General features: G+C 47.4%; 2 protein-coding genes across 7 annotated transcripts in view; one reads left to right on the plus strand and one right to left on the minus strand.

Annotated features, from left to right (window-relative positions):
- Positions 1–81: 81 nt before the first annotated feature.
- Positions 82–14126, minus strand: part of LOC122534682 (sodium/hydrogen exchanger 9B1-like) — a 27648-nt gene continuing 13603 nt past the window's right edge. The window contains exons 1-9 of one of the 3 annotated variants that reach the window (XM_043665562.1): positions 6307–6318; positions 2427–3044; positions 2163–2338; positions 1834–1955; positions 1587–1748; positions 1332–1478; positions 817–918; positions 434–691; positions 82–399 (exon numbers count right to left, since the gene is read on the minus strand). In XM_043665562.1, coding sequence (XP_043521497.1) covers positions 316–399; positions 434–691; positions 817–918; positions 1332–1478; positions 1587–1748; positions 1834–1955; positions 2163–2338; positions 2427–3031 — 1656 coding nt within the window. In that variant the 5' untranslated portion in view covers positions 3032–3044; positions 6307–6318 and the 3' untranslated portion in view covers positions 82–315. The other 2 variants (XM_043665563.1, XM_043665565.1) reach the window with 2 other exon arrangements.
- The window catches only part of LOC122534679, a 24804-nt gene continuing 18286 nt past the window's right edge, over positions 7609–14126 (plus strand). The window contains exons 1-2 of one of the 4 annotated variants that reach the window (XM_043665558.1): positions 7877–7893; positions 7972–8355. Coding sequence is in view for 3 of the 4 variants with exons in the window: in XM_043665553.1 (XP_043521488.1) it covers positions 7693–7893 (201 nt within the window). In the remaining variant the exon portion in view is untranslated. Of the gene's footprint in view, positions 7894–7971; positions 8356–8572; positions 8717–14126 lie in introns of those variants that run through there. The other 3 variants (XM_043665553.1, XM_043665555.1, XM_043665556.1) reach the window with 3 other exon arrangements.

Below are 14126 nucleotides of genomic sequence, written 5' to 3' on the forward strand. Positions count from 1 at the left end.
CAAAAAAAAAAAAAAAAAAAAAAAAAAAAAAAAAAAAAAAAAAAAAAAAAAAAAAAAAAAAAAAAAAAAAGGGGGGGGGGGGGGGGGAATGACAAATTTGTAGGATGTCATGTTGCACGGGGCAGAAGGTAGATTAGAAAGATGCGATACGTTCGCTTGGGAAAATTGTAGCGAGGCGTGCCGCGAGGTAAGCTGGGTAAGCTTGGTAAGCTCGGTAAGCTCGGTAAGCTCGGTAAGCTCGGCAAGCTTGGCAAACTCGGCGATACCTCGGGGGTTGTTGGCGGCGAGCGGCAATGATTCGCCGCGAAGATGACATCAAGAGTACTCGGTTACTCGTCGATCGGCTCGGTCGTCGAGTTTGAGGAGGTCTATGCGGGAACGATCGATCGTTTCTCGAACACGTAGAAGCCGAGTATCAGAGGTTCTGTTGATGGTTGGTTGTCAGGGGTTGCACCGGCGTAGGCAGAAACGAGAGGATTCGCAAATAACTCATCTCGCGCTCTCTTTGACGTTGCTCCTCGGTCGCGCGGCTAAGGAGAATCGGTCCGGTACGGCTGATCAAACTGGCTCCGATCGGCGACAGAAACAGAATGGTGACTACCGACACTTTGACAATGTCCTCGGCCATTTCTAGTTCCTCGGAGAACTTTTCGTTCCGCAGGTGTTCGTACGCCATCGGTCCCAAAGCTGCCTTTTCAAATTTCAGAAATCATTCTGACTCTCGTCGGGTCTCAAGTTTGAAAAATTCTTTCCAAGTTTTAAGAAGAAAGGAATAAACAAAGAAATAGTTGATCGATGTATGTGCGGAGTACATACTTGTACACTCCCTTTCGGCAGCCAGGAAATTACCACGAACAATCGTTCTTTCCACGTGAACGAAGTGCGCCAGGTCGTCAAATAGGCAGCAGCACTTCTTCCCTGTAAGAAGAGGAGGAAGAAGAAGAAGAAGAAGAAGAAGAAGAAGAAACAAATAAATCCAACCTCGAGTTGAAGATTTGTTGAATTTGTCGCCACGTCGATTCGATACCACGTTCTAGCTAGCAGTGACTCGACAAACTGCTTGTTTCAACACGACGATTAGTACGTTTCGTACGTACATAAAATACGTTACACAAAGTTACAAAAGCGAGTGAGTCTGTGATTTACTTTGTATTCGTTAATGCGTTCAGGACACGACATACTGGCGATGACTCGCAGCTTTCGTACAATACTATTACTACAGTAGTAATGATCAGAGGGAAAAACTGCGGTATCGAATTGGCGGGATCGCTCGCAACCCGAGCCTGAAACAGAGGAAAACTCGAGGAAGTCGAAAAGTCGAATGGATTTACCATCAATCCGATCAGGATGCACAACAGGTGAAGTCCGAATCTGGATGGACACCAATTGACGAGTTCAATGTCAGCGCCGATAACACCGACCAGAATCGGTTGAACCAGCCGCCAAATCACGTGGATCGCTCGTCGGAAATATATGGACTACGGACTAAATTCGTGTTTACATCCAATCTCGATTGTAACGAGCGAATAAGGCCTTTTTTTTTCGGTTTTTAGGGCTCGCCTACAGCGTCGCGGACATGCACTTACGTCGAAGGAAACGGTGAGAATTCTCCAGCCGAGCATGCAGACGAACGACGCGACCAAGGTGGCGAGGTATCCTCCACCGGAGATGGTCAGCTTCGCGGTGAACGTCGTGAACATCAACGAGCCGAGCACCAAGCAGATCATTCGAAACCAGTTGGAGTATTTCTGTATAATTGTGACGGACAATCACAATAACGGAACGGACAAAACGGATAAAACGCGAACAGAATGGAAAAAAGAATGTACTCACGTGACTGCGATGGGGGACAAACACGAACCAAGTGCCCAGAAGAATTCCCGTGACAATGCCCAGTATCGTGTCGCGAACGCAGACAGACATCACGTAATACCACCATTCGCTTCCACACTTGTCTGAAATTCGGATTCGACGATCGTTGACTCGATTACGGTCACAGTTGCGCGCACTCGTCTCACAGAGGAATCAAAAACGAGAGACGAGAGTATCGCGAAAGCGATACCGTACGTAACAGTTGCTGCTGGAAACTGTTGCAGAACGTTAGAGAAGAAAAGGCGAGAAAAAGGCGTGAAATAAGAAGAGGGCGGTAAAGAGGATCGTACCGTTGGCGAAGACGATCGAGTAACAGATCGTAAACAGCGAGATGACGTGCACAACGTCGATGCATGCCGCGGTGGAAAGGATCGTTGCGAGGCCGTTGTCCTCGCCGTAACCGCGTTCGGCCAGAGCCAGGATGCTGTTCATGGTAATCACTGGCGACATACAGCTGATTATCGTCCTGTAACGAGTAACGAGTAACTCATAAATAAATAAATAAACGAATAACGAATAGGGAGAGGAAGAAGATGCAAGATCGACATGCTCACCCAGCCATCACGGACCAGTCCCAATGGTAGGACAGAACGTATCTACAGCAAACGGAGAGAACGAGCACCTCGACCGTGCAGGGAACAATGGCCAAGATCAGTATGAAGATCGTGTGCTTGGTCAGGCTGGTGGTCGACAGCTGAAGCCCGGATCGTATCATGATGAACGTTAGACAGAACGTTCTGATCTTGGAGGTGGTGGCGACGCCGAGCTCCTCGTGAATATTATAGAAACCAGAGTTGCGAACGATCAGACCGGCGAGCAACATGCCGAACACCGGCGGCAGCTGTAGGTACGGGATCGACGACAAACCCCAGCCGAGCCACGACGAGAATATCGCCAGAACGTACAAACCAAAGCCGTCGTTACCCGGCAGCATCGTGTCGTTCAATATAAAGTACAGCACCGCCCAACTTATCGTCACTATGGTCGCGACAGTCGCGTAGTGGAATAATTTCGCCCAGGTGATCGACCCGAGTCCGAAGCGCGTCGTAATAACAGGCTTCGTTACCACTATGTTTCGTATCGCAGCAGGGAATATGGTCACTCGATGACAACACGTGACATCCTCTTCCAGGTAATCCCCTTCCGCGTCATTCTCCATTTTTTACGATCCTCTTTCACGATCGCCGCGACGTAATTTATCATCGGCGGCGTCGAATCGCCTCGATGGATCGAATCCTGAGATCTCGATCGATCAACCTATCTAGCTATACTTGGTCGCACTTGCTGCTCTCTTACTTTTTCGCGATACTGTCACGCTGACCAAAGGTTATCTACTTTTTCTCCTCTTCTTCTTCTTCTTCTTCTTCTTCTTCGATTGTTTTCTTCCGCTTCGAACTTCCGTTCTGATGGATCTACTCGCATTCCGTATAACGTATAATATATCGATAATAATTGTAAAGGCGAACGTTTGCGGTCGACTTTTTTTTTTTTTTTTTCATCGCGCGTACGTTTCGAACTTGAACGCTCGACTTTAGCTTTAATTACCGTTTGCATATAATTCTTAACGCCGAAATTTCGCGCGTGACTCGTGATTGAGCGAACACGGCCCTCCCCCCCGGGTCTTTGACCCGAGCTTAACCAGTTAAATCATCGGTATTGGATTTGTGTCTGGCTGGGAAAATAGCACTCTTGGAAAATGAATATCTATTTTGGTTGGTGAAACGACGCAGTCGTTCGTACCAATAGGTAGTCGGACTCGTCAAGTGGATTTCAGGTTATTGAACCTGCTCATTGATCCTTTTCCGTACACCGGTGAGCGTTTGCCGACGAGTTACCGCCAGCCAGCAGTCTCGACCACCAACACCTTTAACCCGCGACGCGAGGCACCGGCATTATTATAACAAAACTCCCTTTTCCTACCTTCTGTCCTTTCTTTCTTTCTTTCTTTCTTCATCTGCCGTCCATTTTTATTTTTTCTTCTTTCCCTTTCCCGAATCACTTTGGCGAAACTTTGGCCAACTCTCCGGACTATCTTCTCTCGTAACTACCCCATCAACCTGTAACACTCGATAATAATAATAATAGTAGTACTCGACGGTATTTAATAAATGTAGCCGTTCGAATATTTGTTACCTCGTTTGCCGATCACCGACTCGCGAAATCCCACGGTTTTACGCACGTTACCCCTCGGCCAATTTACATACACCTGTCAGCTAATTCTCGGCAAACTGTCGCAATGCGCCGCGCCGTTCGATTCACATTCGTCTATGTGTTGGCGTTGCGAAACGGCCGTCAAATAACGACAGAGCGCAAACACCGGCACGCTAAACTACTATTTTCCATCACCGTCTACTATTTTTCTACGTTAATCGTAGATTCCACATTTTTCTTTTCCTTTTTTTCGTTTCCTGCTCCGTTCGAATTTGTCGACCACCGATTCGAAATACCATCGCCACGAAGATCCGGCGATTCGGACAAATTTTTTCTTTCTTTCTTTCTTTTTTTCTTTCTTTCTTTTTTCACCGAGGATACTACGTATGCACATACGTAGAGTGAAGCGTAGGAGAAAGCGTCATAACTTTTAGAGCAGATAGTACTCGCTGTAACGTGAAAAAAAAAAGATCCTAATAAACGCGTGCTCTTTCAAAGATTCCCAGACGTGTGCTCCAACTTTTTATTTTTTCACAAGCATTTCAAATAGAACAAAAACTCGTTCGTAACTTTGAAACTATGAATTTTTCGACTCGTGTTTGTTAGAACACTTTTTTCCATGTTTCGGCGAGTATTACAAACCCTTTTCTCCATTATATAACCCTATTTCTAACTCTGTAACATGTACCACATAACGTATAGCGTACAACAGGATCCGTGGAGAGCAAAGACAAGATGTGGTACGGTAACCCGAGTGACATTCTTGTTACTCGTTCGATTCGGGAGGTCTTGCCACGTCCATCTTACCTACGAATACGGCGTCCGTCGACGGATTACAATCTCATGGAACATACCAGTGATAAAAGACACACGTACGTAGAGACGCACGCTGTAACGGTAACGCTTCTTGGTAACGCTTCGTGTTGCGTTGGTCCATTTCGCGTCGCGCCGTGTCGACGCGTGTCTGCGAGTTTGCAACTCTTTTCTATCCCCTTTTCCTCTATCCTTCCTCCCCCCCCCCCTCACTTCCCCTTTTCCTTTGTCTGTCCGCCGTTAACGAAAGATCCTCTTTGTGCGCTTCAACCAGTTACCGGTACATACGTGCAATGTGCCTCGGCGAACATTGTTTCTCATTTTGCTAACGACGTACCTTCCCTTCGCCTTTTGCGAACCTCCGCGAAGATTCGATCTACTCGCGCCTCGCATCGGCGGAGGGCGACAAAAGCAACGGTCCGATTCGTCTTGGGAAACGACCGTGTCGACATTTTTCGAACGAACGTTGGTTCGCTAGCTAAAGGCTATTCCCCACTCGACGACGACGACGACGACGACGACGACGACAAGCCTAGCTCGCTTAGTTTATTAGCGACGATTTTAATCTCGACGAAGAAGAGGATAACGAGGAGGGAATAGAGCAGAAACCAAAGAAAGAGACCGAGTTAGAGAGAGCAAAGAACCTTTCGGCAGAAAGGCGAAAGAGGCTTTTCTTCTTTTGATGCGCCTACTTAGCGTGCACCGTCGGCCCGTGTTTCGCGTCGCACGCGTGGAAAGAGTACCCTCGAAACTGGCCGTAACGACCGGTAACCCCATCCTAAACGAAGCCTTAAAGAGGGAAGGGCAGGGTAACCGTGTAACAAGAGGCTGCCGTGCAAAGGGGTTGCAAAGAGTCGCGAAACCATGGAGGGGAAAAACACGAGCGACGAGCGACGAGCGACGAGCGACGAGCGACGGGCGACGAACGACGTCTACGGGTACCTAACCTACGGGTGTGACGTGGCTCTATTGTAACTCGAGAGTTTTCTTGCACTCTTGCTCCCTAACCCTTCCCTCCTCTCCTCTCCTCTCGTCCGCTCCGTTTCACCCCGTTCCTCTCAAACGTTTGCGCGTAAAACTGTTTTCTACGTCTCGTTTTGCCTTCTCAAACCTCCTTTCCTCCCCTTCCTTTCCATCGACCTTTCTGCCTCTTCTTCCTCCCTTTTGCCCTGCTCCATCGCACGCAACAACATCTCCGTCCGATTCTCATTCCGAGAAGCGTTTCGCACTGCTTCTTCTTTTCGCTCTCTCTCTCTCTCTCTCTCTCTCTCTCTCTCATCTCTCTCTCCGTCCGGCGTTGCTCTCTTCTGTTTCACATTAGCATCGCGAGTAAGCAACGCTCCCCGTCGTATTCGCGTAATTCTTCTCCCTCTTCCGTCTTAGGGAAATTTCCTTTCCCAGTGCCGTGACATTGGACGATTCGCGAGTATCGAGGCCGAGCGGCTAAAGGCAACGTTTAAATTTTGAAACTTTCCAGCAGCCCCAACCATCCCGTGCAAGCTCCGCGGTGTCTACAGTCTACAGTACGTATTCTACATGTACAGGGGGGGAGGGGGGGAGGGGGGGAACGGTAGACACGCGCGTACGGGGGCAAATTTTGTCGACGTATCAAAATTACAGTCACGTATGAGTCCTCGAGGAAGAGGAACTGAAGAAGGGAGGAAAGTAGGGACACGGATAAACTCCAGACTCTAGACGAGAGAGCAGACGCCAGAGAAGATATCGAGATTAGAACCCTGCGCGAATCATCTCGTCGAGCTTCGTCGAGCTTCGTCGAGCTCGCCTCACGGATTCTCGCCTCGCAGCCAGCCAGGTATCCATCCTCGACGCGGATCGCTTCACGCGAAATTCCACGGTACGCACGTTCCAACGAAACTCGATTCGATTTTGCTCCAACTTTGCGAGCGTAGGCAGACGGAGGAAACGTTGGACTATGTCCAACCGGATGACAGCCCAAGCTTGATTAACTGCCCGACGATCAACTGCCCGGCGTCCGCCGTTCTTCCGTTCTTCCCGTGTAATATACCGTTTCACGCGTTGCGTAGCCAAAATTTTACTCTCTTCGTTGCGATAACCATGCAGCAACCTTCGGTAGCTTTTTATTCAGCTTCCTAATCAACGGTAATGCAATCGACGCTTGGAGCGCTACGTTTCGACCAAGACAGACGATACCCAACCAAGTACTTGAGCTGAGATTGGTACAATCAGGTAAGTGGCACCTTCTCGGAACGCAAATACGTTAACCAAGTGCTCGTTTCTCCTCGAACTCATTCAGGCAACCAAAGCCGATCGTTTCGTCTAAATGCGAAAGAATCACGTACATGAACGGCACCTTCTCGCAACAACAAACGTTTCACCGTTTAAGGTGCATTTCTCTTTCAGCATCCAGGTAATCTTTCGTCCCGCTGCGAGAGGGTTCCGATTGTCTTTTCGCTAGGGGCCATTTAAATATTTACAACCGCTGATGATCACGCGACACAACGACGACGACGACGACGACGACGACGACGACGACAGCCGCGTCGATCGATCACTGTCATCGCTGACAATGAGCGCGAATCGTCGTTCGTCGTCGACAAGGGGGAGCAAAGAATATTATAATCGAGCAAGGATTTTTTCGATCGGAACGATTACGCACCGGCAAATTGTTCTTTCTGTGTGTTCGAGATGTTGCGAGATTGATGGAAAAAAGGAGCAGAGGAAGAAGGAGGATCGAAACTGAGCGTCACTGCGATGTCGGAGGAACGACGACGACGACGAGCGTCGCGGTCGGGAGAGGCAGCGCCTCTCTTCGGGTGGCTACATACCCGGTCTAGCGTTCGGGCGCGTTCGGTTTTCCCTGGCACCGAGTTGCCAATGAGTGCCGCGACTCGCGACGCAGCACGTACGTTCGTAGGTTCGTGTTGCCAGTTTGCCAGTTGGCCAGTTTGCCAGTCACCGAAACCAAGCTCCTCGATCCTCTGTCTGCGTGCCTGTCTTGAAACTACCGAGTTTTACGGCTTACGACGGCTTACGGTTTACGGTTCATCGTTTTTTACGGTCTACAGGTCCATACAGGTTTATAGTTTACAGTTTACAGTTTGCAGTTTGCAGTTTGCAGTTTACAGTTTACAGTTTACAGTTTACAGTTTACAGTTTACAGTTTACAGTTGGGTGATCGAGAGAGGAGAACGGCGCGTTCGAATTACGCTCGAAAGTCAAATCTTTGGACACGCACGCTGCCCGTATTGATCCGAGAATGATGTTCGAACGGTTGTGTCACGTAATAAATAACGCCTACGCTTCCGACAGCCACGTCGAACATGTCTAAAATCGTTCCGAAAACTATATCGATCCGCAGGCTACATACGTTCGGGTGAAGTGAGTACGAACGTGCAGCTGTGTCGTCGAGCTTGTGCAGCGTCGTCGCGTCATTCCGCGCCACTCGCCGAGTTTGTTTTGACATGTGTGTGTTCTGCCATATTGGATTAACACGTCGTACTTTAAGAGTTAAATAGGCGCGAGTTTCGCGCTAAAGAGGTACGTTCCCTTTATTTTCTTCGGCCCGCCGTACGGAACGGAGGCCTGCCTGTTCCGTACGCGTCGGGTATAAATACGCTTCCGCGCGAGCCAACCAGCCGCCGTGACGTGCGTTTGCGACGCGTTCCCCGGGGTAAACCACGAATCCCGATAAACGTTCCTTCGTTTTCCACGACTTTTCACTTTCCTCCCCTTCCTGACCTGTACGTTCGCACGCATCGCGCGGACCTACATGCCACAGAAATTTATATCGCCAGCTCTCCCAGAAAAATGGCCGTCGCGTCCTTTCCATTTCATTCACGCGGACCAACTACATACGTACTTGCTCGCCCGTGAAACACACTCGGATAAGGCAAACTTGGTAAGAAGAGAAACACCGAAACCTTCCCTCGAATTCCGCATCCTCCGCAATGACGGACGGAAACACGCTCGTCAACGTAGGACGTAACGCACGTACGTTAACGAGCGTGTACGTGCTGCTGGCGTATCGCGTATCGCGTATCGCGTATGTATCGCGGACCGTCCGTTTCGGAGCAGGAGCGATCCGTCAGCGATGAGTGATCGATTACACAACGTCAACTCGCGTCACAACTTACACGAACGCGCGTATTTACCAATAATTCCGCGTCCCTTCGCCCCTGTGCGAACAAAGGTTGCGTAGATCAAGAGGACACGCTCGTGTTTCGCAGTCTAGGAAATATATTGATTGGGCCACTTTCACGATTCCATCCAGTCGACCGCGAGTGTTGTTTTTTCGTCGAGCGGTCGCTGTCGAAACAAAAAGTCGACGATCTTTATTGCTCTCGTTCCAGCACGGTACATCGCGTACATCGGTATCGAGAGGAACGCTCCTACGCAGTAGTATCGTACACGCAAGGGGGGGGAGAATTGCTCTTTTTCCAACAGCTACCTCGGTTGTCATCATCGATAGGTGTGATTCTTCCACTCGGTGCGGCAGCAGCTTACGTAACCGCAATTGCTGGCACGTCGTGTCACAGCTTGGTCCTTGGTCATCGTGACTGAATGGTGATTCATCTTTTGAATAACCGTACGATTCGTTTCATTCCTTTCGAGCTCGTGCGAAACGCGAATACGACAAAGGTAACACAACGTGACGTGAAAAGGATGTAGTACGTGCGCTGGGATTTCGGACGCTGCGTGTTGCAAACGCGTAGAGATGATGCGAGATGCGATCGAAGAACGAGAAACGCAGGAGAGATTGCTCCAAATCTTGTCTTGAAGCATCGCCGCGTGTCCCTCCTGCGAAAAAAGAACACGCAAACATTGAACGTGACCCGGTTTACCTAGGTTATTCTTAGGCATAGCCATTCGTTTGAAATTCTGCGCGCGCGGCCGCGTCCCTCTACCACTCACACGTACGTACGAGCCAGTATACCTACGAATCGGACCGAGAGAAGAAAAAATAGCAATAACCAACCAACAGCTGTTTCCGCGTTTTCTAGTTTTCGAGTTTTCGAGTTTTCGAGTTTACGCGGCATCGTCGCGTAATTGTCTCCCGTCTCGACGTCATCGGATAGAACTCGTGCACGAAACGAGTTTCCCTCTTAATTAATCGATCGTCGGAAGACGGCTATGATCCCGCCGAGATTGATCCGATTTTCGGCGATAGATCCGATTCCAGTGTATCTTCGGTTTTTTTTCCTTTTTTCTTTTTATTTTTTTCTACGAAAGAAAAAAAAGAAACAAAACATTTCATCGATTTCAGCGCCTCGTGACGAACAACGCTGCGCAAAGATGATTCGTACTTTGAAATGAATCGGAACGTTACGTTCGGTTACGTTTTCGGAGCAACGATCGAGAATGAGCACGGATCGTTCAAGGCAAGGAAATCGATATCGACCCAGTAGGGCCAAGTCGAGGTTAAAGTTGGCGACGGAGCTAGTCACCGTTGGTCCGGGCTGACTTTCGGTTAGTCGCCCAAACATTTTTATACACTACTAGGTGTATCATTAGGTTATTAGGTCGCTCGCTTCGACCACCAACACCGCGAGAGAACCGATATATACAGTATGTAGGTGTGTACGTATGTACATGTAGGTACTCTGTCGTTCAAGAGTGCTGTGTCCTTTCCGAGAGAACACGTACGCCTCAATTAATTATTATTACTTGTCGGTGTAGCGTTTTATATACAGAGCCTAGTATTTTTATTCCTCGTAAATGTGTTTGTAGTAGCGGGCGCTATCTAATACAGAGTATTAGAGAAATTGATTTTTCAAAAATTCATCTGCCAAACTAAGTTGAGGGAATTCTTTCAAATTAGTAACCAAGAGATTAGCAATGTACGTGACAAATAAACTGCAAGAAGATTAAATTCTTAGTTTGCTCGGTCCAATGTCGTAACTATTGACGCATTGTTCGTTTGTACAACTTGATCGAATCACAATATGAATCATTACGTACGCTAATGCATATTTATATCGCATTGATCGAATGACGATTTCAAGTCCTGCTTATTGTCTTGGAATTATTTCTCTTTTCTACGTAGTTGCACGTACGTACGAGTAAACTCGAGTTGAATTCTTCTTCGGTCGTGGGTGAACGCGATTTTTCTCGTTACTCGACAACTTTTGTAAACTTAAAATTCGGACAATGAACATGGACCGAATTTTAATTAGCACACGAGGTTCGGCAAATCTCTCGTCAAACTACATATACGTGCGCAGTTCTAAAACTGAATCTGAGCGGCTCTAAATATTGGCAGTACAAAAAAATTCACGTTATACACGTTCACGCGAATCCAAGACGTACGTGTATTTCGGTATTATTGAATTATTCTTCGACTTTCCGAGGACAAACGTATTTTCACGTTCCTCGTGACACGGATGAATCATTCGTGTTTACGTCAGAATCTTTTTTCCCCTGGTCCAAAAAAAAAAAAAAAAAAAATCTTTAAAAATCCCGGAATAGGTATTACGACGTGAAAACTCGTACTTTCCCAAATAACTCCAACAGATCGAACCACTGGTGAATTATATTTTCGTCTCAACGATTGTTTCTCCCTCTCCCCCAACATCTTTCAACGATTTATAAGAAATTCGTCCACCCGAAGAAAATGTCCTTCCGAATTGAATTTCTACGCGAGTGTTTTCATCGAAACCGTTTCATTGGCACAATAGCCGACAATTGTTTAACGTTTCATTAACCTTTGGACAGCTGATGGTTTTACATTTACACGTAGATACCGATCAAACGTTGTTTTCCAACTCGAAATACTTGAATGGAACGCAGTTTCGATCGACGAAACAATGAAGCGCGGATGTTGCCCTCCCCTCTCTTTCTCTCTCTCTCTCTCTCTCTCTCTCTCTCTCTCTCTCTCTGTGTTTCTCCTCTCTGTACCTATGCCAATCTCTTGTCGCAATAGAAGATGGTGGGAACGCCGTGTCCTGCATTTCACACAGCTACTCGCCCTCTTGTTCAATCCTCGAACGAGATTACTATTTTTCGACAAAATTTTTTTCTTTTTCTTTTTTTTCATTTCAAGTGAATAAGATCCTTCGAATCAACATATCTCTCAGCTCAGTTTTACGTCATCAGCGATTTTAGAGTGCGTAGGTAATCGTAAAAGAGCTATGGCAACGTGACGACGTCTCCGCTCCAAATACGTATGTACGTATATATACAGACGAACAAAATTATATCGGTATCGATCAACTCGAAACAAGGCTGTTTCCTCCATCTTCGATCGTGTCGTATTAAATTGTATCGCGTCGCGTTTAAAATTGTTATTTTGGTCGTGTTGAAAACTTCTGCTAGATCACTCGTGCACGTATTTCGCAGAAACTTTGCGCGATGTAAACTCGAATTTATCTACTTTTCGCCGGGAGGATCAAGCCTGCTCCTCTCGTTTGCCCAGAGTTTGCCTTGGTACTTTCTCTATCGGTGCCTCTTACATAACGTTACGCTTCACCTATCTCGCGAAGGTACGTGCGCTGAGAGAGTTGCCTCTGGCCTAAACCACAAATAGAGGGAACAGAGCGTCGTTGTTCGTTGAAAGTGATCGAATCAAAATTCGTGAATATTCGTCTTGGCTGTTGCTCGCTTTATCACGCTGGCGCGTGATCTCGCGGTGAACTTTTCGGAGAGAGAATGGCGATCGCGCGTATACGCCAGCGTCACGGCGCAAACGGCAAAGTGGGACGAACGTGCTCGTAAAATAGCAACGAGTATGTAGTGTACGGAATATACATACGTGAATATGCACTCGTGTGTCGCATGAACAAGCATCCGTGGACAGCTTCATTGAAATTATAACAAATTAGATTGTTGTTATTAGGGTTAATTACAATTGGATTAGTCAAGTACTCGTAGATAGCTTTCACCGATAATTTTGCACGTATATTGGGTTGTTGCGTACCAGCCAAGCATTTTAAGCACGCTTGGTCGTGTGCATGAAATTTCGCTTTTCGCTTTCGCACGGTCTCCACTTATCGTCTTGACTACGATTGCGTAAGGATTCTCGTTTACGTCTCGAACTATCGTGAAATTCTTTGCGCGAAAAGCAGTTATTCACGGTGGTTGGACGCCAGCCACTAGATCTCTCGGTATTTTATTTTTTTATAGAAAGTACAAGATAGAAACTATCACACGCAGATGTAAAGTGACAGAAAATTAATACTGAAGAGATGAATCATAGTAATTTCACGAAACTACGTACTTTGTCGTCTGCTGTGCTTGTCAACAAACATCAATACTTGACACGTATAATTTTTCCCCGTTTTAAGTAAGCCGTACAATAAACCACAGTCTCCTCCTCCGAGGTTTTCACAATCACCGTATTTCGATTAATCGGACAAACGGACAAAGTATTCCGCGCATCGCGAGCATCTAGCATTGCGCGAAGAAATAAATGGTCAAATGGTCGGCGGTTTTTCTGGTTGTCGCGGACAGCTCGGCAGAGAAATGGAATCTGAATTAGATCGTGACACGAATCTCGGGAGGGGAATTGGAATCGTACCGAGGCGTCTTTGACACATCTTGCTACATGTTTCAAAAGCTGGATCGAGGGGGGCTGGTTCGATAGCTAGAGGTAGCTACGCTTGTACATGGGGCGAAACGATGCCATTTCGTTCCCACCTCCATCCTGATAAAATCGATTCACGTACACGGGTGCAGGTCGTACGTATTATACGTACGTAACGACGTACGGTGTGCACGTTTTCGAACGAAAGGTCGAATCAGTTTCTACGAAAACGAGCCCTTCTCTCTCGTTCGACGCGAAGCGCGGCGCGGCGAGGCGAGGCGAGGCGAGGCGGGGTGAGTCGAGACGAGGCGAGACGAGGCGGGGTGAGGCGAGACGAAGCGAGACGAAGCGAGACGAAGCGAGGCGAGGCGAGGCGAGACGACGCCAGATATCGATTCCCGACAGAGGTGGCTTCCCTCTGGTCAGGGAATTTGAAACGCTTCTCTCGGTTATTCGGTCCGCCGATTTAGCATGCAAAACGTGTTTTCGCGTGACAGCCTCCACTGGATTACCATCGGATATAGGGCGACGATATCGAGAGATTTTATTCGTTTGCCGAGAATGAAAGCATCGATTATCGCATTATCGTATTCGTTACGCTTCTATAATCAACCGTCCGTTTCTACGTTATTCTCAATTTGTCCACTTTCCCTTCCATTCTAATCTTTGGCTTTTCCTTTTCTCTTTAGCTCAGCCATCTTTAATTTTCCTTTTTGCAATTTAATGACAATGTCTTTCAGAAACGGGAGGGAAAAACTTCGATGTCGTACGGAGAGGAGAAAAATATTCA

The sequence above is a fragment of the Frieseomelitta varia genome, unplaced genomic scaffold (assembly GCF_011392965.1).
Source record: "Frieseomelitta varia isolate USP_RPSP 00005682 unplaced genomic scaffold, Fvar_1.2 scaffold_625, whole genome shotgun sequence".
Lineage (NCBI taxonomy): Eukaryota > Metazoa > Arthropoda > Insecta > Hymenoptera > Apidae > Frieseomelitta > Frieseomelitta varia.